Source organism: Hippichthys cyanospilos, chromosome 2 (genome assembly GCF_059441005.1).
Source record: "Hippichthys cyanospilos isolate Australia breed blue-spotted pipefish chromosome 2, RoL_Hcya_1.0, whole genome shotgun sequence".
NCBI classification, from domain to species: domain Eukaryota; kingdom Metazoa; phylum Chordata; class Actinopteri; order Syngnathiformes; family Syngnathidae; genus Hippichthys; species Hippichthys cyanospilos.
Genome location: NC_142370.1, coordinates 33,196,411 through 33,223,780, shown reverse-complemented (window position 1 = coordinate 33,223,780; position 27,370 = coordinate 33,196,411). Strand labels below are relative to the sequence as shown.

Here is a 27,370-nt window from a genome sequence, read left to right as displayed (position 1 = left end):
CTCCATTTTGTTGTCGAGCGAGGTCCGTCCCCCGGCAAGGAAAGTCTTGCCCTTAGAAGATTGCCGAGCGGTTACGGCCATACTCACGAGCAAGGTTAACTGTGCGCCTCCTTCGTATTTTTTTATTATCTCCTGCTTGGTTTCTATTGTCATCATCCTCTTACTTTTTCCACTTGCATTTTTAGAAGCCATGTCTAACAGATAAAGTTTGCAAAGTCTTCACAACATTCCTTCCGTTTTTCACTCATTTTCTCTCCTTCCTTCCATCCCGACCATGCTGTGCCATCAAGCTAGATAAAGGCGTTCGGCCAATAACATATCGGCATTTCCGTGATTGACGTGACGCCGGCCAATAGCATCTCCGTGAGTGAGACCGGGACTGACACCGTGACTGAGACAGTGACTGTGACATTTTAAGAGCAATAGCGTTCAACGTTGCCGTGATGAGCGTCAACTCCTGATTTAGTTGACGTAGCAAAGCGAAAATAAATGTACTAATACAATGGCCGGCATGTCGTACTGTTCGTAAGACGGAAGGTTTGTGCGTAAGTGAGGAACAAAAAACTCCGCGGTCCACGCTCATAAGTTGAAATGTTCGTAAAAGAGGGAGTTCGTAAACCGGGGGCCGACTGTAATTGGCTAAGGGAGGGTCTAAACACGGCTGGTGAATTAAGAATGAAATAATTGTTGAATTTGGTACTAAAGTAATTGATTATTTTAGCTGCTAATTGTACTTAAGTCATTGATTATGTTTAATGGAGTGAGAATTAATTACCCTGTTCATAATTTAGTGCCAGCCACTCTTCCACACTCCTTAAGGCGAACACTTGGAAAAAAATTGAAAATATAAAGGATACTCTTAGAAAAAAACTTAAAAATATGTCTTTGAGATTGAATGTGTTAAATTACTTGCATTCCTCTACGAATTATATTCATTTGCTTTATCTTTCTCATACATTTTCTCTCATTTTTTTTTTTGCTTACATCCTAATCAGCTGGTATAGTGTATTGGTTAAATATTTGGAGAGAATCCTGAGTGTGTGCAGGCTTAAGAGAGGAAGATCAGCACATGAGAGCCTGCTGTTGGTTTGGATTAGCGCTGTTTATTTGTTATTCATAGGAATTTTCCATTATTTAATGAAAAGAATGGGGGGAAAAAAAAAACAATCATTACATTGGTTAAAACATGAGAAAAAAATGACTGATCAAATGTCTGGTGTTATACTTTCAAGAATATATTTCATTACCCATGAAAATACAGGAAAAAAAAACACAAATATTTTTTGATCCTGTAATTTTGTTTTAACGTTTGTACAAGGAGTTCTCGCAAACTCTGAATACTAATGTTAGCACAGACTAGCATACAAAAAAGGCGTGGCGGCTGGCCGAGCAAAATTACAGACCAATAAAGTGGCGCCGAAGGATAAACGCAGTCACAACGATGCCGTTTTCCCACATTATCGACCGTCGCGTCATTAAAACGATTTTGAAGTTGTCGCTACCTCGTTCAAGAAACCCTTGTTACATTTTCTCGTCGTGTTTTGTGACAAGACGTGGAGGCGGTTCAATAATACAATTCCCCAATTACGACTGATAAAAACAGATTTTTAAACACGCTTTACTTTCTTCGAGCTTTTAATGAGATGTTTTTTTTTTGTGTTTTTGTAGAATTCCGAAATATATGAACAGAGCAAGGAGCAATTCCACCAGGCTGCTGCCAAGACAGAATCAAACGTGAGGTAAGATACGCACACACACATTTACACACACACACAAAATTTCCCTTTTTCCTATTAAACCCTCGGGCTCTTGACTCACATACACACATATACCACACACGGCAGACTAATAAGTAGTAATAGATAAGGACTTTTCCTCATTTTGGAAATGGTTAAATGCCCATATTCTCCAGAGCAAAGCTGACTCATATGATAAGTGTTTTAATTGGCCACTTTAATTAAGGCGATTTAAACAATACGCTCACTCCCTGTGGTCAGCGCGTCTCACGGTGAGCATTTACCGAGCCGCGGCCAGGGAAACGCTCAGCGATTTCAAATACTTGCATTCACAATAGGGACCAAGCTTGTGCACGCCGGTAAAGTTTCAAAACACATTACTCGCTGATAACAAATCACTGTGACTACCAAAGAACGTATAAACAAAATGCACGTGAATAATTAACAACCGATTGGTTTTAATTTTTAAGTACAGTGGACCCCCAGGTTACAGCGTCCCTGTCTTACGTTTTTTTTTCATGTTGCCGTGTGGAATACTGAGTTTTTTCGTCCCCCCCTTTACGGTATTTTCCCCGCTTTGCGACAAAAACTGTCATGACCCTAGGGGTTTGGCTTTATTTGTGCAGTTTTGTCACCATCTGCAGGCATTTTTAGGTAATTGCACTTATTTACTATCGCCGTCAAACTACTTCCATGCAAAGCGTCAGTGCAACGTTAGTCTGCTATTGGTCGGCGTCTCCTCACGAAGATGGTGGTCTGCTATTGATCGGCCTCACTCGTTTCAAAATGGCGGAACGGTAAAGCTTTGCTCGATCGCGAGTGGTTACAAAACCGTATTTATAGTGCATTTCACTGCCTAATTCAAAGTTGAATGGGTTAGCCATGGGTCCCAAGATTGCTAGTGATGTTAAAGAGAGAAGTAAGAAGATGATTAACTGGAAGCGAAGCTGGAGTTAATCATGAAATCTGAAGCTAGCCTAGCCTAGGCTAACCTTACTTGGGAGTATGGGCATAACAAGCGCCACTCAGAGGTAAATAAATCCTTTCTATATTTTTTATTTATGATGTTTTCTGATTGTATACATGTATATTATATCCCAATTTTTCGTACTAATTTTGAATATGTATGTACAATTTTGATGTTTTTTTACCTGGGGTTCTAAACACATTAGCTACTTAAATAGGTTTGGATCGCCCGCCATACAGTGAATTCGCCTGACGAGCGAATGCCTTACCGCGGAACGGATTAATCTCGTAACACGGGGGGCCACTGTAATCGATATTTTTTTTTTCCCCTCCATTTGAGCTGATTCTGATAGCAGATTCTGTTTTCTTCTCGAGAAATATTGACGGCTATCATACAAAGTGACATCAGAAAAACAAGTGATTTTGTCTGCTAAAATAGCACATTACACCTTGTTTCTTTTCACCATCATTACCCTCATAGTCAAAAATGTATTTCACACTGATACTACCCATGGAAAATCTAGAGACCACAGTTTACCTTCTATGCATGTTGACTTGTCTTTTAGCATTTTGTCTTGAAATTTGCCCGAGAAACAGCAAAGATACACACACATTTGTCCTTGACCGGATTTAACAACGCAGGATTTAACGTATGTTTATAGTGAAAGTAATTAAGTATAGTTAGAAATACGGTTTGCGGCTGATAAGCGTACACATATTATTAATCAGTCACAAAATGATTAAAAAAAAAACCTTTGTATAGCCAAGATGTGTTTTGTTAATCATTTTTCAATTTGCTTTCATTTTTTGTTTTCGTCGTTTCTTTGTCTTCCTTAAGCTCTTCTGTGTAGACCACACGTCTGAGGCCTCCGTGTTTTGTCCGCCTCCATGTTACCGTTCCAGATGAAAAATAATGGGCAATGTTGTTAATTAAGCATCTCATCTTAATGTTTACACTTTGGAAGATAAGTCACGGAGAACAAACAGCAGAGACACAAAACCACCACTTTTATGGCGTGACGGGCTGTCAGTGAATGTGCTTTATGGTGTTGAAAAAGAAAAATCACTTCTTTTTAAAAGCTTAATCTCCAAAGTTGCACAATTGCACCAAGCAACATTTACACATGCCTTTATCTCGAACCATTATCAAGCTACAACCTTTACAAATGGTATAGTAGGAAAAATGCTTAGTATTTTCAACATTTGAGGGGCGGCATGGCTTGGTGGTAGAGTGGGCGTATCCCAATTGAGAGGCTGTGGGTTCGAAACCCCGAAAAGCGCAATACAGTATAAGTGAAAGTCCATTTACCACCCATCCAGTAGTTTGCCAAATATTCAAATGTTGGATTTTTAAAATGATGAATAATCGATTGCATTCGATATATTGCCCTCCCCTATTCTGGAGTGGCCATGGATGAGCCCTGGTCTAATTTCGCTTTAACATGCCACAGGGACAGAGGTGGAGCTACATGGTGGGCAGGAGAAATCACAAATAATTGCATGAACCTTCCCTCCACACTTACAAGATTTTATGGTGATGTTTATGCTTGTGCCGGGATTTTTTTTCCAGACTTGAGCCATGCCGTTTGTTTGGGGCATGGTCAAAGACTTGTGTGTGTTTTTTTTATTTATTTATTTTTTCTTCATCACCTCACCCTGTGACCTTATCACTTATAAGATACACTGAGAGTTCAGCGTTAGCGTACCCTTACAGGCCTTGCCGTCCGTCTCCTCCTGTCAGTCAATTGTATTGTATGTTTCCTGGATGGAATCGAGTTCATTGTCAACATTTCTTACCTTGTACTTGTGCAGGTGTAATGATGATAAGGCTATCTATCTATCTATCTATCTATCTATCTATCTATCTATCTATCTATCTATCTATCTATCTATCTATCTATCTATCTATCTATCTATCTATCTATCTATCTAGTGCTAGCTTAATAGCTATATACATATGTATATCAATATCTATCTATCTATCTATCTATCTATCTATCTATCTATCTAGTGCTAGCTTAATAGCTATATACATATGTATATCGATATCTATCTATCTATCTATCCATCCATCCATCCATCCATCTTATGTTTTTTAAGATCAGCATAACTCCTCGTATGTTCACGAGTTTAAATAACATTAGCACTGTGGCTAAAGCTATTTTCTCTTCGGGCACCATTTATTAATAAGCTCCCTCTTCTATCAGGCGTCGGCTCCACTGATGAAGGCCATTTATTTCAAATTAAAGAAGGGCTACTTATCTTTGGCAGCTTCATCCAAAGATAAGTAAGATGGCGCTTTGGTGCCTTCCTTTTTGTCGCGCGTATGAAGTGCGAAAAGTAAGAAAGTAAGAAAACAGAGAACTCCAAAAGCAAAAGATTAAATGGAACAAAAACTCCGATAGGCCACCGTTTTTTTTAAACGAATAACCTTCCTTTGTTTCTCCTCAGCCTTTTTATCTCGCTTCCGTCTTCCTTTTCCCTTTTCCTAGCGATATCATTAGCACGCCGATGAGCTTCACTGTTGTTCGGCTGTCGATAACACGGATTGCGCGCGCCGACATGAACGTAGTGTAATTAAAATGCTCGGGTCAGCCCTCCTCTGGATATGAAAACTAAAGGATCCTTTCATTTGTTTTCCAATTAAATTCCCAGTTAAACGCTCTTCAGAGTTGCACTATGTAATGCGCTAATTGGATGTGTTGGCATGCCGGATGGATGGCGTGTGGGTGGGTGTGTGCATTTCTGTCTACTACGCACCTTAATAGTATGCGCGTGTGCTGTGTAGCTACCGGGGGCGTATAGAACTTGTTGGGCTTTGTTTTAATAAGTCAGTCTCCATTAGAAAGACGTGCCCAGGCAGCAAACCTGCCATATTTAACCGTCATTCACATAGACGGGCTAAAAGCAATTATTATACAAGCCGCATAGCTAATTAAGCATGGCTAATTCAATCTCTCCAAGCAAACTTTTCAGCTGGATTTGATCAGAATGATCCTTTCCTCTCAATTAAATGTCATTTAGCACTAATTGCATGATTTGCGCCGAAGACCATACTGTCCACACCGTCGCTGGCTAAAAATGGGTTGCCATGGGTGTACGCTGATTTTTTTTTTTTTTCCTTTTCATCTTTGTTTGACCTCAATTTAGAATGGACTTGCTTCAGCGCAATGTTTTTTTTTTTTTTCCCTTTCGTTTTTGCCCAGAGCACAAAAGAAACACAAATTGCAACAATGTGAGGTGAATAAAATGTTAAATGGAAGGCTGGGCGATACATGTAATTAATTTGGTACCTTGGTCGTTTCAAAAATGAAATATTTGAAAATGAGCTAAATGGCGAAATCAATATTTTATTTATTTATTATATTTAAAGAGCAATAGTCCACTTAATTAGCCATTATTTCGTAAATCTAATTAATTCGATCATTTTAAAAATCCAGTATTTGAAAATGAGCTTTTGCAAAAGTGGCACAACACTGGATGGTTGCTTTAAAAGTTCGCATTAAGTAATAACGACTTAGTTTTCTCATTTAAAAATCGATAGTCCTTTTAATTCGCCATTTTTAGCAGTAAAAAGTGAATATTTTGTTTAAACTTACTGTATTTTTTCCACTATAAGGCGCACCTTCAGTGAACGGCCTATTCTAAAAATATAATCCAAGAAATTCTTTCATATTTTTGGCCATATGACCCAACCCTTGTTAAAAGACTTTTTATACTCCAATAAGGTTTAAGATTTAACACATTTAAGTGAAAATAAGTTGGAACATTCAAATTATCCGCTACTTCAGGAAAACAAGTGAAAGCCACGGGTTGTTTTGAATTCTATCATAATTGTTTTGATTTCTGCGTGTGTTGTAGGGCTCGAAGAACAGACGGCGTTTGTTCTGGCCTGCAGGCTCAGATTTTAGCATGCTACAAGATGAACGGGCAGCAAACTTTGAGATGTTCCGACCTGGCCAAAGAATACATGCGATGCATCAATGCAGCAAAGAGGGTAAGCAAATACTCAAAATTAACATTTAGGATGAAAAACTTCAAATATTCCATCAAACATTCGGTCAACCCCTTGCGAAAATTGTGAATTTTTAACGTATTTGAAAATTTGCCAAATCGTGAAATTGGCGTTTCGCAAAAATGCCGAAATGATTGGTTTACGAGACATATTTACTAATTAATTCGTTCATACATACTCATACTCGTTAATACATAAATAAATAAACACCATGGGATGAATGCCTAGACTCGTGAAAGATACGTCAAAATACGTCTTTGGGATTGAATGAGTTAGTTGTGAGATATAAGCAAGTTATGCACAACCCATTAATGTTAAGTTTACCATAAAATTGATTTGTAACTGATTATTTTATACATGTTTTTTGCCAACTCATACCTTTAAATAAATGTTTGTTGGGGTCATGAAATCCACTCAAATAATTGTGTAGAAAGTCTGGTGAAAATCGAGATTTTACATTTTAGTGATAATTCCCTGCCCTAAATTACGATATCTTCATCACTGTCTTTCAAGGCTATCCAATCATCACATTGATATGTGTGTTATTATACATGATTTTAATACTTATCCAATATTTTCTTTTACATTTCAAAACAACTGTAAATCTAGACATAATCAATCAATCAGCTGAAGTAATATTGTGAAATATTGTACGTTTTTTGTGATGATATGTTCAATCCAGTAAAAAAAAAAAATCAAATTAAGGTTACAGCGAAGTTTCGCTACTATAAGTTTTACTTTGAGTGCTCAAAGTTAAATATGCCTTTTGTATGTTTCCTATTAGCTTTTCACATTACTCATTTGGAGCCAGCTTTGCATTATTCAAAGGCAGAGCTCGATACGCGCGTCGTTGCCTGTGCTTGAAGTTCATAAAAAGTTAGTCAATATGGATGGACCGAAAAGACCCAAGTTTGGATGGCGGCTTTTGCAAAATGTACACACTTGAGGTATTTGAATTTGTGCGTGTCCAAACATATCCAGACCATTCTGTTGACACACACTCTTCTCCTGGATTCACTATAGCAGTGAACTGGAGTTTTTTTTTTAGCCCAAGGTCTACTTTTTCAGCAGCCAACAACCAATCTATTTTTTTCATAATTAACATAATTGGAAAAACTCAACATTTGCTGTGTACATTGTTTTGTGAATTTAATTTGTATAATTTGGGCACTTCCTACAGTCAAACAATCTTATGTGACTGTATGCATACTGCCCTGCAATTTGTATTAAAAAAAAAAAAGTGATATTGAAGCTGTGTAGATAACGCTGCAACAAACCTTCAAATTCTTGTTTTTCGCCTATACAAACTCCAAATACTGAAGGTTAACATGTTCAATACCTAAGGTCCCCTTATTAGGTGCTCCAGTTATTATTAGGTACAAATCTGCTGTATATTGATATATTTATGAAATTGAAATAGAATTGAATACATTTATTATGTTACAATTAGAGTTATGGCTTTTGAAAACTTTTGCCAGGCTAAGCCAATCATCGAAGTCATTGCAAGGCTTGCAAATGTCATAAGTTGGCCGTTAGCGCCGCCCGGTGGTTTTGGGGTGTCAACACAAAATTTCCATTCAAAGGATAACGCAAAAATAAGGGGAAATGCATGATAAAACAACAGGTTTTCAATATGGTCAAAATTGACAATATTTGGATTTTGAATGGCAGTAAATGTACCCAACATGGGCTGAATTTGATACCTATAGGGTGTAGCTCTCAACCTCCCGTTTGCAAGCGTTTAGAAGGAACGGCAGCGTGGCGTATTGAAAGTCGTCATGTTTTGACAATCCATGCAATATTTTAGCCTCCTGGTGTTTTTTGTTGTACGCCTCTCCTTTTCTATCACATCAAAAACATCAAAAAGCCCAAGTTGGTTAGCGATTTCCCTCCAGGGATTAAAGTAACTTTATTATGATGACTATAAATGGTTAGCATCAGCTCTATCATTGTCATGTCAGTCACTTTAGGAATGCGCACTTTCGGAAGTAGCGTGACCTGAATAATGCGTCAACAGTGATACCGCGTGGAAAATAATAACGTCGTGATTTACCGACACTTCCTCTGCAATCGACCGCTCGACTGCGATCCGTGCGTTCACTGTAGCTCCCCTGCACTCGTGTCTGAATATGTCGTGTTTTTGAGATGCAAGTCAACAATGACAGGATGCTACATTCCTTTTATTCTTGAATTTGAATCGCCCACGCATAGGTATGTTTTTTCTGATCAGTGTCACAGCAGGTTAGAGGAACGGCCTGAACGTTCCTGCGGAGGGCCGTTTCAACCCGTTCAAAGTGGCGGTTATGCATAGACCCAATCCCAAAAGAGCCCGCGGAGATAGATGAGACAGACAACCTCTGCTAGTCACTCTCCTCAGGGAAGCTGAGTCCGACATAAAACGACGGCGTATAACTCAAACGTATCGTCCAGACACTCAGCGGGATTTCCCCGGAATTCATTTGCAGCCCCACGGAAACGAACGCGCCTCACTTTCGGCTATGCGATCCGATGCAGTTCTCAAGTCATTTGGGGCCAAACTCATTAGTTCAGTGCCGACGGTCTGAATCTCGCAAAGCAAGAAAGAACAAAAAGAATGCTCAATGTTTCAAAAGTACAGTATTTTCCGCACTACAAGGCGCACCGGATTATAAGGCGCATCTCCAATGAATGGCCTATTTTGAAACTGTTTTCATTATGGGGTGGCATCGCATTACAAGGCGCATAGAATAGAAGCTACAGTAGTTAAATAAAATGATACTTTATAACTGAAATGCAGAGGTTCATGGTGATTAAAACTCAGCTTTTGTGTTGTATATGGCGCACCGGATTATAAGGCGCATCTTCAGTGAATGGCCTGTTTTGAAACTGTTTTCATTATGGGGTGGCGCCACATTTTAAGGCGCATAGAATAGAAGCTATACTACTGGCTGGGGTTGCCTTATGCATCCACTAGATGGAGCATAGACTTTCAAAACAACGATCAGTTAAGTCAGTTAAAATTTTCAATCAGAAATGAAGAACTTAGATGATTTGTGGATGGTAATATCTGAAGTATGGGGGGAAAAATACACGTATAGGATATGAAAACACAAGATGTTGCACAAATTTCAATAAAATGATACTTTATAACTGAAATGCAGAGGTTCATGGTGATTAAAACTCTCAGCTTTTGCGTTGTATAAGGCGCACCGCATTTTAAGGCGCATAGAATAGAAGCTACAGTAGTGGCTGGTTAAATAAAAAGCCGAACAAAAGAATATCAAACACAAAACTTAATTTGAGAGTTTGCAGTTGGAACAATCTCTCAGGTTCAATTAAAACAGTCTTCTCTTCATGTGCTTTAAAATATCGATTTTTTTTTTTTTTCTTCTTCTTTTGATTGATATTTTTGTCTTGGTAGGATACCGTAAAAGTTCAAACGCTTCATTTGGGTGCAGCCCGACTTTCAAAGCAAACTCTTCTGTAATTGCTTCAAATCATTCTTCATTTATAACCTAATTCGCCGCATGCGGACTTTTACCCAACAGCCACCCCATGGAAGTCAATCGTTTTCTCAAAATATTCTTTCATGGTTGTTTTGTTTTTCATTTGTGGGCGCGTGGCGCTGTCACTCGGACCACATGAGCTCGGCGACTTGCGCGCGTCTAACGAGGCAATCAAAATGAAAAGATTAAGAAGACGCGAAGACGTGAGGCAAACAGGTGTGAGGAGTAATGAAAAGTCGTACGGAAAGGAACACAACAACGGCACCTAGATATGTGTTTGTCAGATGTCAAACTAGGCTGTACTAAAATGTGGAAAAAGGTTGACTGAAAACACCAAAATATTAAAAAAATAAATAAATAAATACAACAGGCTTGAAATAGTTCATGCAAGAGGAAATGATTCTGACCGGGTGGTTGACTGGGACATCAAACACAAAGCAGAAAGGACATTTGCAAATAAATGGTCCTGTAGTTTGTGTTTTTTTTGTGTGTTTTTTTTTGTTCTTCAGTCTAGAGCTGGCCAATAAATCACATTCATTTGACTAGTTTGTCATGACGAACGGATTCATTTTGTATTGCGGGGGTCCACTGTACATATTTTGCCCCACCTTATGATCAACAATGATTGGTTATTACCGCATTTTCCGGATTATAAGCCACAGCAGCAAAATATGAGCAAAAAAAAACGTTTTTTTGTCACGGATAAGCTGCACTGGACTATAAGCCGCGTCTTTATATAAGCCAGACCAGCAAAACATGAGCAAAAAAAAAAAGATTTTTGTCACGGATAAGCTGCACTGGACTATAAGCCGCACCTTTATATAAGCCGGAGCAGCAAAATATGAGCAAAAAAACAAATTTTGTCACGGATAAGCCGCACCGGACTATAAGGCGAACCTTTATATAAGCCGGAGCAGCAAAACATGAGCAAAAAAAACCAAACAATTTTTGTCACGGATAAGCCGCACTGGACGAGAAGCCGCGCCTTTATATAAGCCGCAGCAGCAAAATATGAGCAAAAAAATATTTATTTTTTTTTGTCACAGATAAGCCGCACTGGACCATAAAATGCAACTGTATATAAGACGCAGCAGCAAAATATGAGCAAAAAAAGAGTTTTGTCACGGATAAGCCGCACTGGACTATAAGGTGAACCTTTATATAAGCTGCAGCAGCAAAATCAGAGCAAAAAAAAAAAAAGAAAAAAGATTTTTGTAACGGATAAGCCACAGTGGAATATAAGGCGAACCTTTATATAAGCCGCAGCAGCAAAATATGAGCAAAAAAATAAATATTTTTTTTGTCACAGATAAGCCGCACTGGACCATAAAATGCAACTGTATATAAGACGCAGCAGCAAAATATGAGCAAAAAAAGAGTTTTGTCACGGATAAGCCGCACTGGACTATAAGGTGAACCTTTATATAAGCTGCAGCAGCAAAATCAGAGCAAAAAAAAAAAAAGAAAAAAGATTTTTGTAACGGATAAGCCACAGTGGAATATAAGGCGAACCTTTATATAAGCCGCAGCAGCAAAATATGAGCAAAAAAATAAATATTTTTTTTTGTCACAGATAAGCCGCACTGGACCATAAAATGCAACTGTATATAAGACGCAGCAGCAAAATATGAGCAAAAAAAGAGTTTTGTCACGGATAAGCCGCACTGGACTATAAGGTGAACCTTTATATAAGCTGCAGCAGCAAAATCAGAGCAAAAAAAAAAAAAGAAAAAAGATTTTTGTAACGGATAAGCCACAGTGGAATATAAGGCGAACCTTTATATAAGCCGCAGCAGCAAAATATGAGCAAAAAAATAAATATTTTTTTTTGTCACAGATAAGCCGCACTGGACCATAAAATGCAACTGTATATAAGACGCAGCAGCAAAATATGAGCAAAAAAAGAGTTTTGTCACGGATAAGCCGCACTGGACTATAAGGTGAACCTTTATATAAGCTGCAGCAGCAAAATCAGAGCAAAAAAAAAAAAAGAAAAAAGATTTTTGTAACGGATAAGCCACAGCGGAATATAAGGCGAACCTTTATATAAGCCGCAGCAGCAAAATATGAGCAAAACACGAGCAAAACACAATTTTTGTCACGGATAAGCTGCACTATAAGCTACACCTGTATATAAGCCGCAGCAGCAAAATATGAGCAAAAAAATGATTATTGTCACGGATAAGCCGCTCTGGACTATAAGCCGCACCTGTATATAAGCCGCAGCAGCAAAATATGAGCAAAAAAACTATTTTCGTCACAGATAAGCTGCGCTGGACTGTAAGCCGCAGGTAATAACATCAGATATTTAGGCAAAAAGATGGTACATGGAAGTTTATATACATTTTTTTGTTATTTAATTTTTTTGTCAATCTTTAACAGACTGAACATGCCTGCATGTTTAGTCCCAACATATTTATCGAAAATGGACGGATATTTTCAACACGAACAGAATACAGTTAGTTAAATAGCAGTTCAAAATCCAAATCAATACTTTAATAGCATCTTTTTTTTAATCTCCTTTTGTTTGATAGGTTATTTTAGTGAACATAAAAACACATTGCACATAATTCATATATATGATCATAAATATGCAAATAAAATCATATATATTGATTGATTAACATTTTTTCAGTTCTATTTCATAGTTGTTTCATAAATTGAAACCTTGAACAGATACATTTGCTTGCTGGTGGCTAGCAAAAATATAAATAAAAAAACAACAGATAAGCCGCACTGGGCTATAAGCCACAGGGCTCAAATCATGAGTAAAAAGTCGGGGCTTAAATTCCGAAAAATACGGTACATTTTTCAAATTTCTGATCGATAATCAACACCAAATATCCCGATTGCGTAAATTGTAAATAAAACATGGCTACCTTCATCATTTTAAGCTTCTCTTGTGACACGAGCTGAGCCTTCATTTTTTTTTTCATTTTTCGTTCTCTTTATCATCAAACCATCTTTCTGTCCCCATCCTCCATTATCACCACCTTTTTTTTTTCTTTTCCATCAGCCCTTTTTTGTTTCTCCGCCGCGTGCTATCAGACAGCCAAATCTCATGCCTCTTTTATCCCGCCTGTGGCGTTCTGACACTTTACAGTCTTCAACCAAGCAAAAAAAAAAAAAAAAACGAGGTCAGGGGTGCAGGGGCATGGCGGGAAGGTACCAAAAATTACCTCCATAGGGGAGGCATTTTTGCACACCTCACTTTGAGAATCTTGACCTTTCGAGTAGTCGGCTTTGACCTCCGCCAATTTCTGATGGCGGGGCCTTGATAATAATTCAACATATTCTTGTATTGTGTTCCACGTTAACCTCAGTCTGCCTTTTGTTGCCTCCACCTTCAGGAAGTGCTATTGTGGAGCTCGAGCCCCCCAGCTGGGATAAGAGAGGGCAACGGTGGGGTTTTTCCACGTTTTTTTTGGTTGCATTCAAGGCACTGTTCATTTTATAAGCGTTGTCCTCTTTGAAGTCCTTTTGTCGTTGGTTCCAAGTGCCTCGTGGTTTTTTCGTTCCTCTTTTGTGAACGCACTCCCGCTTCAGACCTGTATTCTCAGAGAGATCAATTTCTTCTTTCTTCTTTTGTGTTTGGTCAATAAATAAACGAAAATAAATACTATTTCATTCTTCTTGCCTCTCGTAGCGGTTTTGAAAGATCTCAAACTTTCAAATTGGTTCTCTCTCGCTTTCCAATAGTTTCAGACTTCGACAAACACACTCTTGTATTTACATCGTCCTTCCATTTTTATGATTGATTTTTTTTCAAGTGTTCAAGTGAAATTATCATCTGTCCCTGTATTGAAATGATATTGAACAAAAAATGTTTTTTTTGTGGTGGATTGTACTTCAATGTTGTAGCTGCCTAATACAATCAACGTGATGCTTTGTGGGTGTCTTGCAACCTAAAATTCTCTCTAAATATTTTTGTCATTTTATGTAATCTAGTAAAAAAAAAAAAACGTGTGTGTGTGTATGTGTGTGTGTGTGTATATATATATATATATATATATATATATATATATGTATGTATATATATGTATGTGTATGTATGTATGTATATATATGTATGTGTATGTATGTATGTATATATATGTATGTATATATGTATATATATATATATATATATATATATATATATATATATATATATATATATATGTATATATGTATGTATATATATATATATATGTATGTATATATATATATATATATATATAATATATATATACACACACACACACACACATTTTTTTTTTACTAGATTACATAAAATGACAAAAATATTTAAAGAGAATTTTAGGTTGCAAGACACCCACAAAGCATCACGTTGATTGTATTAGGCAGCTACAACATTGAAGTATATATATATATATATATATATATATATATATATATATATACACACACACACACACACATTGCATTTTCCACACTATAAGGCGCACCTAAAAGCCTTAATTAAAAAAAAAAAAAGCTGATGGTGCGCCTTATAATCAGGTGCACCTTATATATGGATCAATATTGAGATTGGGATTCGTAGACGGGGAATGAAGTGATAAAGTAAGCTTTATCTGTTTCTTTTGTGTGTTTACACATGTTGACTTATGCTATTGAGAGATTAGAGTTATTTGAGTTATTATTGTTATTGCTCTGAGTAGTACTACTTTGTGATTGAAAAAGTTTGAAAATATGTCATTAATTTAGGGTGCGCCTTACAAACTGGTGCGCCTTATAAATGGAAAAAGTTTGAAAATATGTCATTGACGGCAGGTGCGCCTTATAATCCCTTGCGCCTTATATATGGAACAAGTTTTGAAATATGTCATTGATTGAAGCTGCGCCTTATAATCCGGTGCGCCTTATAGTGCGGAAAATACGATTGCATTGGCTAGCATTGTCGCACGCGCCACCTTTGAATTTGGATTCCTTTGTACGATTACAACATTCCTTGCTCAAGAACGGACGAGGTGGCCAAATATTTCTAGGGTTAGGTTTAGGGTTGCATTTGACCTTCTTCTCAATCCGTCTCTCTTTTGTACTTTTTAGAACCACCTGGTCAACCATGGATGAAGAAGGAGAATTTTTTGGCAAAGGCTTTTACTATCCCTGTAAGGGCATCCCCTTCTCTCATTATTTTGTGTTGAATGACTTACTATATGGCAGATTGAATTTGCTGTTAGCATGCCTCGTTTTGAAAATGATTTTGCGTGTTATTCATCTGCAGACGCGCGCATTGAAAATTATGCTCTTATTCTGCAGCGCTACATTTTACACAGTACAAGAAAAAGTCTAGCGGGTTCAGGGTCTGCCTCAATAGACTCTCGAATCAATCTTTTAAGAGAGCGTTAGAAGTTGTTTGCCCTATTTGAATGGTAAAGACTCATTCAAGGCTCTTTCATGCGCACATGAATGTCAACTTCAGTTTGCGTCCGGATTTCTGCTGTTTGCGCGGCGATAAAAAAAAAGATGAATGTATGGGGACTGTGCTCCACGTTATTATTATTATTTACGTCAGCCGCTTTCAGGGTTTGCTGTTTTTTTCCTTTTTCATCCAGAAATGTTTCTTCTTCATGGCCGTGACTTTACTACACCTTGTATTGTATTATTTGATTTTAATAAACTATTCATGGTTTATTTTGACCTTGTCTCTATTCAACTGGTTAACTGAAATTAAAAAAAAGAAGAAGAAAAACGTACCGCTAAAGTGAGTTCAATGTCACATCCTGCAATTGTCAAGTGTTTGTTGGCCTCGTTTGAAATGATAACATGAAAAAATGTTCCGTTAGCGACGCCGTAAAGTGGATGGATTTCGTCTAACCTTTGCAATCCGGAATGGCTTTTTGTGATTAAGAGGTGCACAAGGTCTTAGATTGAATGTGTGCGCTATACATTTGGATCTCTAAAGATGGATCCAATCCATGTCAGAACTGTTGGGCTTGTGATTTGCTTTTATTTTCTAGTTCACAGCAATTGGCGGCCGCATAAGTCAAAAGTTAGTATTTGATGTTTATAGCCATCAATGGCGGTCAGCAAGGCTGTTTTTTTCTTTCTTTGTTTTTCTTCTTGAGCAGTTTTGTGACTCTGACTTGAGGAGCAAATATCAAATTTTCTTCTTTTTCTTTGCAGGTTAACCCCGGATGACTGGAAACGTTTAATTTATTGAACAATGATGTTATAAAATTAATGGTTATTAATGTTATTATTATTGATGTTTTTGCAGCATTTGAATGCACCGTACGTCTCGAGCTCACATTTTGGGTCTGGAAGGGGGCTCCTCCCACCTGTGGTCCCTTCTGAAGGTTTCTGATTTGAGGTTTTTGAGTTTTTGAGGTTTTTGAGTTTTCCCTTCCCCTTCTGGGAGCTTTGACAGTTGCGTACCTTACTCCGAAAAGACTCTCTGTATGACTTCTTTGTTTGAAAGGAGTCTCGACATGACCTATCTGTGAAGCCCTTTGACACTTCGGTGATTCAGGGCTATACAAATAAAATTTGATTGATTGATTGACTTTAGCAGTTAGACTTGTGCCAGATCTTACAATGTACTCGATTGAATATGTTTTTTTATTTTTTAATGGCTATGTGTTGATGTTGTTAGCTATGTAATGGGAATGGCACTACTTTGAGAAAAGGGAGCAACCAGCGTTTCAAGAAAAAAAGAGCTGATAAGCCTATTGCATTGCGATCGATGTATTTATTAGATGTGTTATTTTGCGGTTGGTCTAAGTAGCACGTTGTGTTATGTTACCGTGGTAGTTACTCCCACTCATCCTTGTACAATCTCGTCAACACGTACTTGTTTTTTTTCCCACCGATCGATCCACGAACCATGTGCGTGCGACCTGAACCGTGGTGATCGTTCCATACGGGTTCCAAATGAACGAAAGCTGACATTCTTGAACACAAATGAAGTGTCGTTCAAAATCCATTTAGTACGTCGAGTGAGCATTTGATTGGAGGAATTGATTTTGTAATTCCATGTGTTTATATGAGGAGTGAAGTCCAAAATTTATCAGCGGTGCAAAAACGATCAAATCCATCTGTCGTTATAGTTGCTCAAGGCGGTTGTAATATTAAATGTAATATGTCATCAACCGTATTCATTGAAATTTTGATACTTGTATAAATAGAAAATAAAGGTGATGTGTCCCAATTACATTACAAAGATGGAGAACTAGAAACATTGTAGCGGTGCCACCATTTACATTTTGACTCTGTTTTCACTTGATCAATACCAGTTGTAAATGGCTCGCCTGTGGTGAGATGCAGGCATGGTTGCTAGGCAACACTGATCAACGCTCTCTCGCATTTTTTTTTTTTATGCACCATTTCCAAACATGTATTCAGGGATGGCCACAGTATTGTGAATAAATTCATACAGCAGGATAATGCTGCTTGTTGATGGACGATCATTTTGTGATAACCTTGAGGCGTGTCAAACATACGGCCCGGGGGCCGGTTCTGGATCACAAATGGGTTTAATTTGGCCAGCAATAAGAATTTGTAAAGTATAAAAATGAGCTGAATTTTGTTATTAAATGAAAAACTTGATTTTTTTTATGATGAAAAACAGTGGTACTATTTTGTTTTTATGTTTCATAATGATGTTAGACTTATTTTATTTTGGGCAGTATTAAAACTGAATAATACATTTGAAATTCTTGTTTCAAACCCAAAATGAAAACTCGCGTTTTCTGCGCTATATAAGACGCACTGGATTATAAGGTGCACTATCAAGTTTTGAGAAAATTGAAGATGTTTAGGTGCGACTTCTAGTGCAGAAAATTTAACGATAACTATACCTCCGATAATATTTAAAACATATTTTGGGTTGTTAAAAATACATTTATTTGCATGTTTTTGAAATTTAGAATTTATTCATTTTTAATAAAACTGTCAAATCTTACACAGTGTCACTTTAAGGCCCGAAACAGCGTAAACTTGGCAATATTTTTAGTATCGGTGACAAGTCAAATAACACACACAGTTAATAATGAGCCAGAAATGAAAGAAGCGAAAACGAAATGCTTCAGAAGCTCGAGAAGAGGAACAAAACACACATGTTGAAACTTAATACAGATGTTGTCATAAATCCAAGCCTCTGCGAACATACCGATGGCGTACGCCGCGGTTTCTGCGCTATATAAAACGCACTGGATTATAAGGTGCACTATCAAGTTTTGTGGAAATTGAAGGCGTTTAGTTGTTTAGGTGCGACTTCTAGTGCAGATAATACTGTAATTTAACGATAACTACACCTACGATTATATTTAAAACATATTCTTGGTCTCTAAGAATACATTTATTTGCATGTTTTTGAAATTTAGAATGCATTCATTTTTAATAAAACTGTCAAATCTTACACAGTGTCACTTTAAGGCCCGAAACAGCGTAGACCTGGCAACATTTTTAGTATCGGTGACAAGTCAAATAACACACACAGTTAATAATGAGCCAGAAATGAAAGAAGCGAAAACGAAATGCTTCAGAAGCTCGAGAAGAGGAACAAAACACACATGTTGAAACTTAATACAGATGTTGTCATAAATCCAAGCCTCTGCGAACATACCGATGGCGTACGCCGCGGTTCCAGAGCCACTCGCGCCGGTTGTATGTGTGTGTTCTCTGCGGAAGCCATAGAGCCTCCATTCCCTAACCCTGATTAAAGACTTCCACTTCACTAATGCCATTAGAAGGGATGAGAACAAGAGAGGTGTTTTAGGGAACGGACAGCCCGCCTAACCTCCACCGTCGCGCAGCAAGAGAGCAATTTAATCCCCGTGTCGTAGCCCGGATTAGTGCTCCATTTTATCACGTTTTTTCCCGCCTTCCCTCCCTCCCTCATCCCTTCTTTCATCATCTTCTCTTTCTTCTTCCCGTAATGCTTTTTCTGCTACTCAGTTGGCCTAATGCTCCGTAATGCGCCGGCTTCCCTTTATCTGTCTCTTGTCATTATTCTTTCTTCGGGACAATTGGCTCTTATTGTGAAGATTCGGTCAAGCTGAAATTGTGCCGCTCTGCGTGCGAGGGGTTGGGGGGCACGCAACATCAATTTTTCATGTCCGCGTATTGTCGATTATGAAGCAGAATTGGCTTCAGGATTGTAAGATAACAATGGACTCCCCGCTCTTGCCTACCTGCTTTCCTCCATCATTAAAACTGTCATCTCTTGACACGAGATTTGTGCTCGCTGCATTAAAATATCAATATATGAAACACTAGGTCCATTTTAAAGAAAAAAATCCCGTCTTCAGATTTGACAGTTTTTGTCAAATCAATGGTTTGATACAATGAATCCACTCCACAAGTTTCTTCTCTTTATACATATCGAAAACTTCATCTTTTAATGCAGTTTTTATATGATCATAATGAAACCACTCCATCAGATTGGATACAGTAAACGTATTCTGAGTAACTATATTCCAGGGGTGTCACTCATTTTTTATCGTGGACTACATTGTTGTTATAGTTTCTATCAGAGGACCGTAATGGCTGCGAATCAAATAAATTTGAATGGTGTTTGCCACACGCTTTGCTAGTTTTGAAATCAATTTTTAGGCAATGTCTCCTGTTGAACTGAAACATGAAAACAAACATAAAATAACCCCTAACCCAAACTCCTAATGATACATTTTAAAAGCTAAATATTCAATATCCAGGGGTAAGTTGAGAAAAAAAAATCCTGCATCAACGGGAGGGTCCAAACAAAAAGTACAAAAAAGTTCAACACTGTTTTTAAGTTGTAATACCAACATTTACCACTAGATGGCAGACACGACATAGTTGTGTTTACATGGGACCCAAGACCCGATAAATCCTTTTCTGCCCTGGATGGAGAGCCGCCATCTCGTTCTCACCGCTTCACTGATAGACCTCAACAGTTCCTTTGAATTTTGTTTGGACGCTTCATCAGAGTTACTGCAGATTTTTCAAGGCAACACCATTCATGTTTGACGCCTGCTATGGAGGCTAACAAATGCTCAATGTCAACAACTCCTGAAATATCAGTCGTGATGTGTGTGGCGCCACTGGGCATGGCCACATCCTTGACTTGAGCAGGAGAGAGAGTGACCCGGCGTGCACTTCCATCGTCTCGCTAAAGATGTTCTGACAACGTCCCGCCATGTCTTCACAGGGCCGCGTATTCGGAAAACACGCAGCGTGAGTTTTATGTTGAAAATATTGACCAGCTCAGAGGGCGCTGTCATCTCTTTTCCACATTCATCTCTGAAGCTAAATCTTCTTTCTTCGGAGAGAAAAGACATCAATGTCGGCGAGTCCTTGGGCGCCACAAAAAGGTGAAAGTGAAAAGTACTAAGAGTGAAAAACCTGACAGAAATGAGTCAAATTTGCAGCAAAAAATGGCTGAGCGGAAGAAATACTCTTTCTTGGTTTTGATACATATTTCCCATTTTTATTAGTACAATCCAGTCCTCCTCAAATTGTGGGGCGAACCCCCTATCTTATATATTGAAAGTTGAATTCATTTGTTTTTTTTTATCTTTTTTTGGGGTGTGCCAAAAATGCTAGTTTTCGGTATACAGTGGACCCCCGGGTTACGGCGTCCCTGACTTAGGTTTTTTTTTCACGTTACGACGTGGAATACTTTAGTTTTTCATCTCCTCCTCGAGGCGTTTTTCTTCTTTTACGCTTAACCAACAACTGTCATGACCTTTGGAGTTGCTTGTGTTTGTTGTTTTGCCTCCCTCATCAGGCGTTTTTAGGGAATTGCTCTTATTTTCTGTTTCTGACGAATTACAAGATAAGGGAAAAAAATGCAATGTTTATAGTTTGTGTGTGCACAAGGGTTAACAAAACACACCATGATCTTTTTTAATCGGACAGCCATGATTTATATAACCGCAAAAGTCAGGGATCAACTTATTTAGTTTTCTTTGCCGCTTTTCACTGCAATTTGAATTTTGCAATCAGCTTATACTCGAGATCGACTTGTACTTGACAAAATACGGTACCTGCAGACCCAAGACAACAGGAATGAGACCAGGCGCAATAGAAAATGACAGAAAGTGACAGAAATTGAAATAATCACATCATTCCGCAGCCTGCTTGGACATGTAGTCACCCAAAGTGAAAAGTAATGGTACTTGCATGTTACTGCTGTTCTGATTGCAACATCACCTTTATTGTACCGTATATTATTTGAAGGGCCAATGTGCATGCAGTGTCTAAAGAGAAAACAAATCTCGACTGACCTGTGGATGAAACAAATACATTATACTTAGCAGTAGAAATAACAATAACATCTCTACATATGAATGAATTTTAGCATGTTGTGTGCGATTTATAAAATGTACGTACTGCATTATATACATTAAGGATTCCAATAAGTCTACCGGGTCAAATTATTAGAGGATTAGTTGAATATAGCCACTGCTCACCTGCAAAAAAAAATGCATTATTGAGCAAGAGCCGGGGGCAAAACATCAATTTATTTTCTAGCAGCCAGTCTGAGGTTGCAACTGCCCCCTGGACATCATTATTTACCCAACCATAGCAAGAGCGCATTTTTATATGGCTCCATCCACAGGTTTGGTGCCAAACTCAACTTAATGATGCATGGCACAAGTCCTAGTTTGCCTCCCCCTCCGGCCCAGTGATTGACACACGCGCACTTGACAGCAAGAGGAAGAACACTCCCGTATGTCATCCTCCAAGTATACGGAGGCTGCATGCAAATTGGCTAAAGTGCGCGCATTTTTTCTTTCATATTTTCCGTACCATGTTATTTGCTTCAAGGCAGCTGTGACTTGGATGACTGCCGGTAGTCCATACGCCATCAAATTTACCACATGGACGGATAAGCAATGATGTGGTCACGATAGATAGATAGATAGATAGATAGATAGATAGATAGATAGATAGATAGATAGATAGATAGATAGATAGATAGATAGATAGATAGATAGATAGATAGATAGATAGATAGATAGATAGATAGATAGATAGATAGATCGATCAATCAAGCTAACGATAGATAGATGGATGGATAGAAATCAAGCTAGCTATCGATAGCAGTCAAGATAGCGATAGATAGATAGATAGATAGATAGATAGATAGATAGATAGATAGATAGATAGATAGATAGATCAAGCTAACAATAGATAGATAGATGGATGGATAGAAATCAAGCTAGCTATCGATAGCAATCAAGATAGCGATAGATAGATAAATCAAGCTAACAATAGATAGATAGATAGATGGATGGATAGAAATCAAGCTAGCTATCGATAGCAATCAAGATAGCGATAGATGGATAGATAGATGGATATATGGATGAATATATAGATGGATATATAGAAATCAAGCTAGCAATAGATACTGTAGATAGAAATCAAGCTAGCTATAAATAGATAGATAGATAGTAATCAAGCTAGCTATATATAACGATCAAGCTAGCAATAGATGATATATAGAAATCAAGCTAGCAATAGATCGAAATCAAGCTAGCTATATATAGCAATCGAGCTATAGATAGATAGATAGCTAGATAGATAGATAGATAGTAATCAAGCTAGCTATATATAACGATCAAGCTAGCAATAGATGATATATAGAAGTCAAGCTAGCAATAGATCGAAATCAAGCTAGCTATATATAGCAATCGAGCTATAGATAGATAGATAGATAGATAGATAGATAGATTGCTATCTATCTATCTATCTATCAAGCTGGCTATATACAGCAATCAAGCTAGCGATAGACAGATTTGTAAGCGATTTCTGGATCACTGGAAATGTAAAAAAAAAATATATATAACGTCCAGTTCACAAAAATAAATCGTTAACTTGACAGGTAACGAGAGGTGGCACATGACAAGTTGGTTCGAACCATTCTAGTATGGGGGAGTTTGTGGCTTTTTACATTAATGAATTTGAATAACCTCCTGAAAATAACATTTGTTTTACGTACATATATTTCCCTGAAACAATTCAACTATATTTTTAAAGGATTATTGGAATGTTGAAGTTCCTTCAAGTACTCCCAGGAGTATTAGTACCCCCATTTGAAAACCACTGTTCTAGTGGTACAATAGAAAAATCTAAGATTATAACCCCCCTAAAAAAATGTTCATAAAAATGAGACATTCCACTCATAAAAGCGCTATTTATAGAGGACAACAGGGGGCAGCCTTGCACTCAATTTCCCCTCTGGTGTGACATGGACACACTTTGAGGTGCAAATGTGCCTTCAAAGCATTACAGAATCCATGTAACAATCCAACCTAAAAACAAGAAAGGGAAAAAAAAATGCATCGCAGAAAACAAACCGGACAAACAACGCACTTAAGTGTGTGTGACGCAATACGGACATGGACTACGGACATGGACGGGTGTACCAAAGACTGTTCTGTCAGGTCCCGTCAGGCTATTAAAGTGGAACCCGAGCCCCTAACCACGAATCTACTAATGGAGCCTTGAGTGGCAGCTACTGACATGGAGGCCATCACTGTGACTCAACTCTAGTTTGTGTGCGCGTGTGTGTGTTTCTGCAGGTTCATGTGTGTCTACACGCACTCTTCCTATCGGTGTCCGTGGCAACAGTTGGACAAGGAACCCAATGAAAACTGGCAGACAAATTGGGTGAATGGGATGATGTATTTTAGTAACATTACAGTGTGAGACATTTTTGCTATAATCCACTCTTTCTGTGCCAAAGGCATGTTTTTATGTGCTTTAAGATCCCCGGTATTAATTTATAGTATATTTGTTTCTTTTCAGCTATACTGAAGTTTAGAAAATAAAAATTGCAAGTTGCATGCCTCCTAATCGCAAACCGGGTGAATTTTACCCAAAAAAGGTTGCCGCCAATTATTTAGTCAAAAACAGCATCAGCCAAACAAGGCACACATCTGTAACTTAGACAAACTAAATCAATTCCAAAATTAACACCTAAATATTTTCAAGGACCTCCTGCAGTCAGGCCACGGACCCCACTTTGAGAACCACTGGGCTAAAGAAGGCTTTGGTACCAAAGAAGGTAATTCAATACTAAAATGATTCATTCGTTTAGTAATTAAGTACTAATAGAGCCATTTCTTTAGTTGATTGCGTGAAAGCTAAAGCATCTGGGAATTGAAACCCTTAGGGTTAGAGAGTTAGAATTTGAGGTTAGGATTAGGGGGTTAAGGTTACGGGTTAGGGTTAGGGTTAAAGTTAGAGGTTGGGGTTAAGGGGTTAAGGTTAGAGGTTAGGGTTAGGGTTAAGGTTAGAGGTTGGGGTTAGGGGGTTAAGGTTAGAGAGTTAGGATTAGAGGTTAGGATTGGGGGGGTTAAGGTTACAGGTCAGGGTTAGGGTTAAGGTTAGAGGTTGGGGTTAGGGGGTTAAGGTTAGAGGTTAGGGTTAAGGTTAGAGGTTGGGGTTAGGGGGTTAAGGTTAGAGAGTTAGGATTAGAGGTTAGGATTGGGGGGGTTAAGGTTACAGGTCAGGGTTAGGGTTAAGGTTAGAGGTTGGGGTTAGGGGGTTAAGGTTAGGGTTAGGGTTAAGGTTAGAGGTTGGGGTTAGGGGGTTAAGGTTAGAGAGTTAGGATTAGAGGTTAGGATTGGGGGGGTTAAGGTTACAGGTCAGGGCTAGGGTTAAGGTTAGAGGTTGGGGTTAGGGGGTTAAGGTTAGAGGTTAGGGTTAGGGTTAAGGTTAGAGGTTGGGGTTAGGGGGTTAAGGTTAGAGTTTAGGGTTGGGGTTAAGGTTAGAGGTTGGGGTTAGGGGGTTAAGGTTAGAGAGTTAGGATTAGAGGTTAGGATTGGGGGTTAAGGTCAGAGAGTTAGGGTTAGAGGTTAGGGTTAAGGGGTTAGGAATAGATACTATCATCCTTGTTAGATACTGTATTTAATTTAATTTGAAAGTAATATATGGTTTTGTACACAGTGAATTCTGCAAAGATTTTCTCCGAAAGCAATACTTCTCAATTATATTTTGCCAAGCCCTCCCCAGGAAACACCCCCCCCCCCCCCGACACGCTGACTATACATTAGATTTTCCACAAAAATTGTTACCCTGTATCCTGTTTTACATTACCAAAAGAAAAAAAGGAATATCAAGCAACATCCAACAACTGGCAATTCGTTTTCAGAGTTTGTAAGGGTTACAGCTTAGTCTAAAACTGAAAAAAAAAAACCTAGTGCATCAAAATGCCTGAAGCTAAAACACAACTGATAAAAAGTCTTACACTTCACGTGACGAGAACAAAGTCTTTTCACTGGGGTCATCCCCAAATCCAAATGTTTTGTATTTGTATGTATGTGTCGTTTTGAGAGATTCCTCTCGAATAGATGAGCCTACAACAGGTGGACCGAGGGGGGGGTAAAAAAAAAAAGTTGTTTTAGCCACAGGAAACAGGTCGGCAGCCTTTTGGATGGCTGCTGATTCACCAGGTGACATTTCAAGCAAAGTTGACTGGAAGCAAAACAAGAAGATTGGTCATGCATTGAAGTCAAGAAAGGTCAGCGAAAGGAAGCGCGATGCCGTTCATGTTAAGAGAAAGATTGCAAAGACGATTTTGGGATTGCTAACAATGTTTCGCACCAAAGATGACAGGGGTAAACTTCGCTGTGGGAATTCACATGTAGCTCGTAAGGCTCCAGTTCCATTGCTGGGTCAAACTGACCCGATTGAAAGTGAAACTAAACGTAGTTTAACTGAAACTTGGCTCATGTATAATCAATCCATTAAAATGGTATTTGTGTTAGAATGCTTTATGAAATGTTTAAAAAAAAAAAAAAAAATATGCAAAACACGGGTCAAAATGACCCGGTATACGAAAATACTAGTGCTGTTTCTAAGTTGGGGGGAAAAAAAGAATCACAAGATTATTATTATTTTTTTTTTACTTAGCAGAAACAAAATAGTTTGGAAAAAATGTTGGACATGTTCACATGACCTTGGGTCAAATTGACCCAGGATTTTTTTACTATTCCAGGGGGGGACATAACACACAAATATATATTAAGCATTGCCTTTTTTTATTTTTACTTTGACTTTTGGATAAATATACACCCCTTGGATCATATTAACCATGAAACGTTATTGCCAATCTTGAAAAAATTAACATATTTCATGGATTAAAACAAAACATTAAATTTAGATTATTCACATTCCGGACACGATTGGGTGGCTAAACAGTCCCCGGGTCGAAATGACCCAAGAGTATTTTACTGATTCTTAAGGAAAAAAGGCAATCACTACATTTGTTATTGAGCAAGATTATGCAAAAAAAATATATTTCTGAAACTTGGGTAGCCATACATGACCCTGGGTCGAATTGACCCAGGATCGTATTACTCTTCCAGAGAAACAAACGTAACATATTATTATTCCATACCTTTTATACTTTGTGTTTCCACTCAAAAAACAAAAGTCTTTGAGAGTCGTGGATCAATGCACACACCCCCGGGTCATATTGACCCAGGATGTCATAAGTATCCAAGAGACATACCTGTGTACAAAGTCATTATTGCCTTTGTTATTTTGTGAGTGTGTGTCCAATCAAAACACAGCCGTTGACACATTTGGATAAAGTACACACCTCCGGGTCATAATGACCCTGAGACGTGATTGGTGTTGTTGAGAAATGAACAACAAAATACTGGATTTCGATGACACACATTTTGGACGCGTTTGGGTGAGTAAATCAGCTCGGGTCAAAATGACCCTGGGACATTTTTGATGTTCCTTGCAACCAAACATAACAGGAAGTTCACGTCATTTACAGATGATATTTTTTATTTCGCCTGGGCTTGTGGAGAGGACTGCTGCGTTTGTGTACGCGTTTCTCCTGGATTGCAGATACTCGTATGCTTCTGTGACATCATAAATGTCAAGCTTTCACGAGTCTCACATATGTTCCGCTGCTGTCTATTTCTTCTTCTTTTTTTTTTCTGCACAAGGTTGAACATCACTCTGGTACAAAATGAAGGCATTGTTCCAGAAAGAAAGCTGGCTTTGCCGAGAGGATTACATCTTAGTGTTGAGCTGTGGGATTGCCTTCCTTCTGGTTTATGGGCTGGTCACCGAGCTGCATCACTACGCTTTTATGATTGTTTCCAAGGAAAGGTTTAGGACGGACAAAAATAAGCTAAGTAGAAGAAAGTAGGAAGACTATAAAGTTTGTCACAAGGAAAAAATAGAATTATTTAAACTTTGTAGCAAATGGT

At 38.2% G+C, this 27,370-nt stretch overlaps 1 protein-coding gene across 2 annotated transcripts in view; it reads left to right on the top strand.

The window, feature by feature from the left end:
* The window catches only part of LOC148428313 (MICOS complex subunit mic25a-like), a 36,982-nt gene extending 19,391 nt beyond the window's left edge, over positions 1-17,591 (top strand). Inside the window, exons 6-9 of one of the 2 annotated variants that reach the window (XM_088409014.1) lie at positions 1,669-1,739; positions 6,564-6,699; positions 15,252-15,313; positions 16,332-17,591. In XM_088409014.1, the coding sequence (XP_088265140.1) occupies positions 1,669-1,739; positions 6,564-6,699; positions 15,252-15,275 (231 nt within the window). In that variant the 3' untranslated portion in view covers positions 15,276-15,313; positions 16,332-17,591. Of the gene's footprint in view, positions 1-1,668; positions 1,740-6,563; positions 6,700-15,251; positions 15,840-16,331 lie in introns of those variants that run through there. The other variant, XM_088409013.1, reaches the window with a different exon arrangement.
* The last annotated feature ends 9,779 nt before the right edge of the window (positions 17,592-27,370 follow it).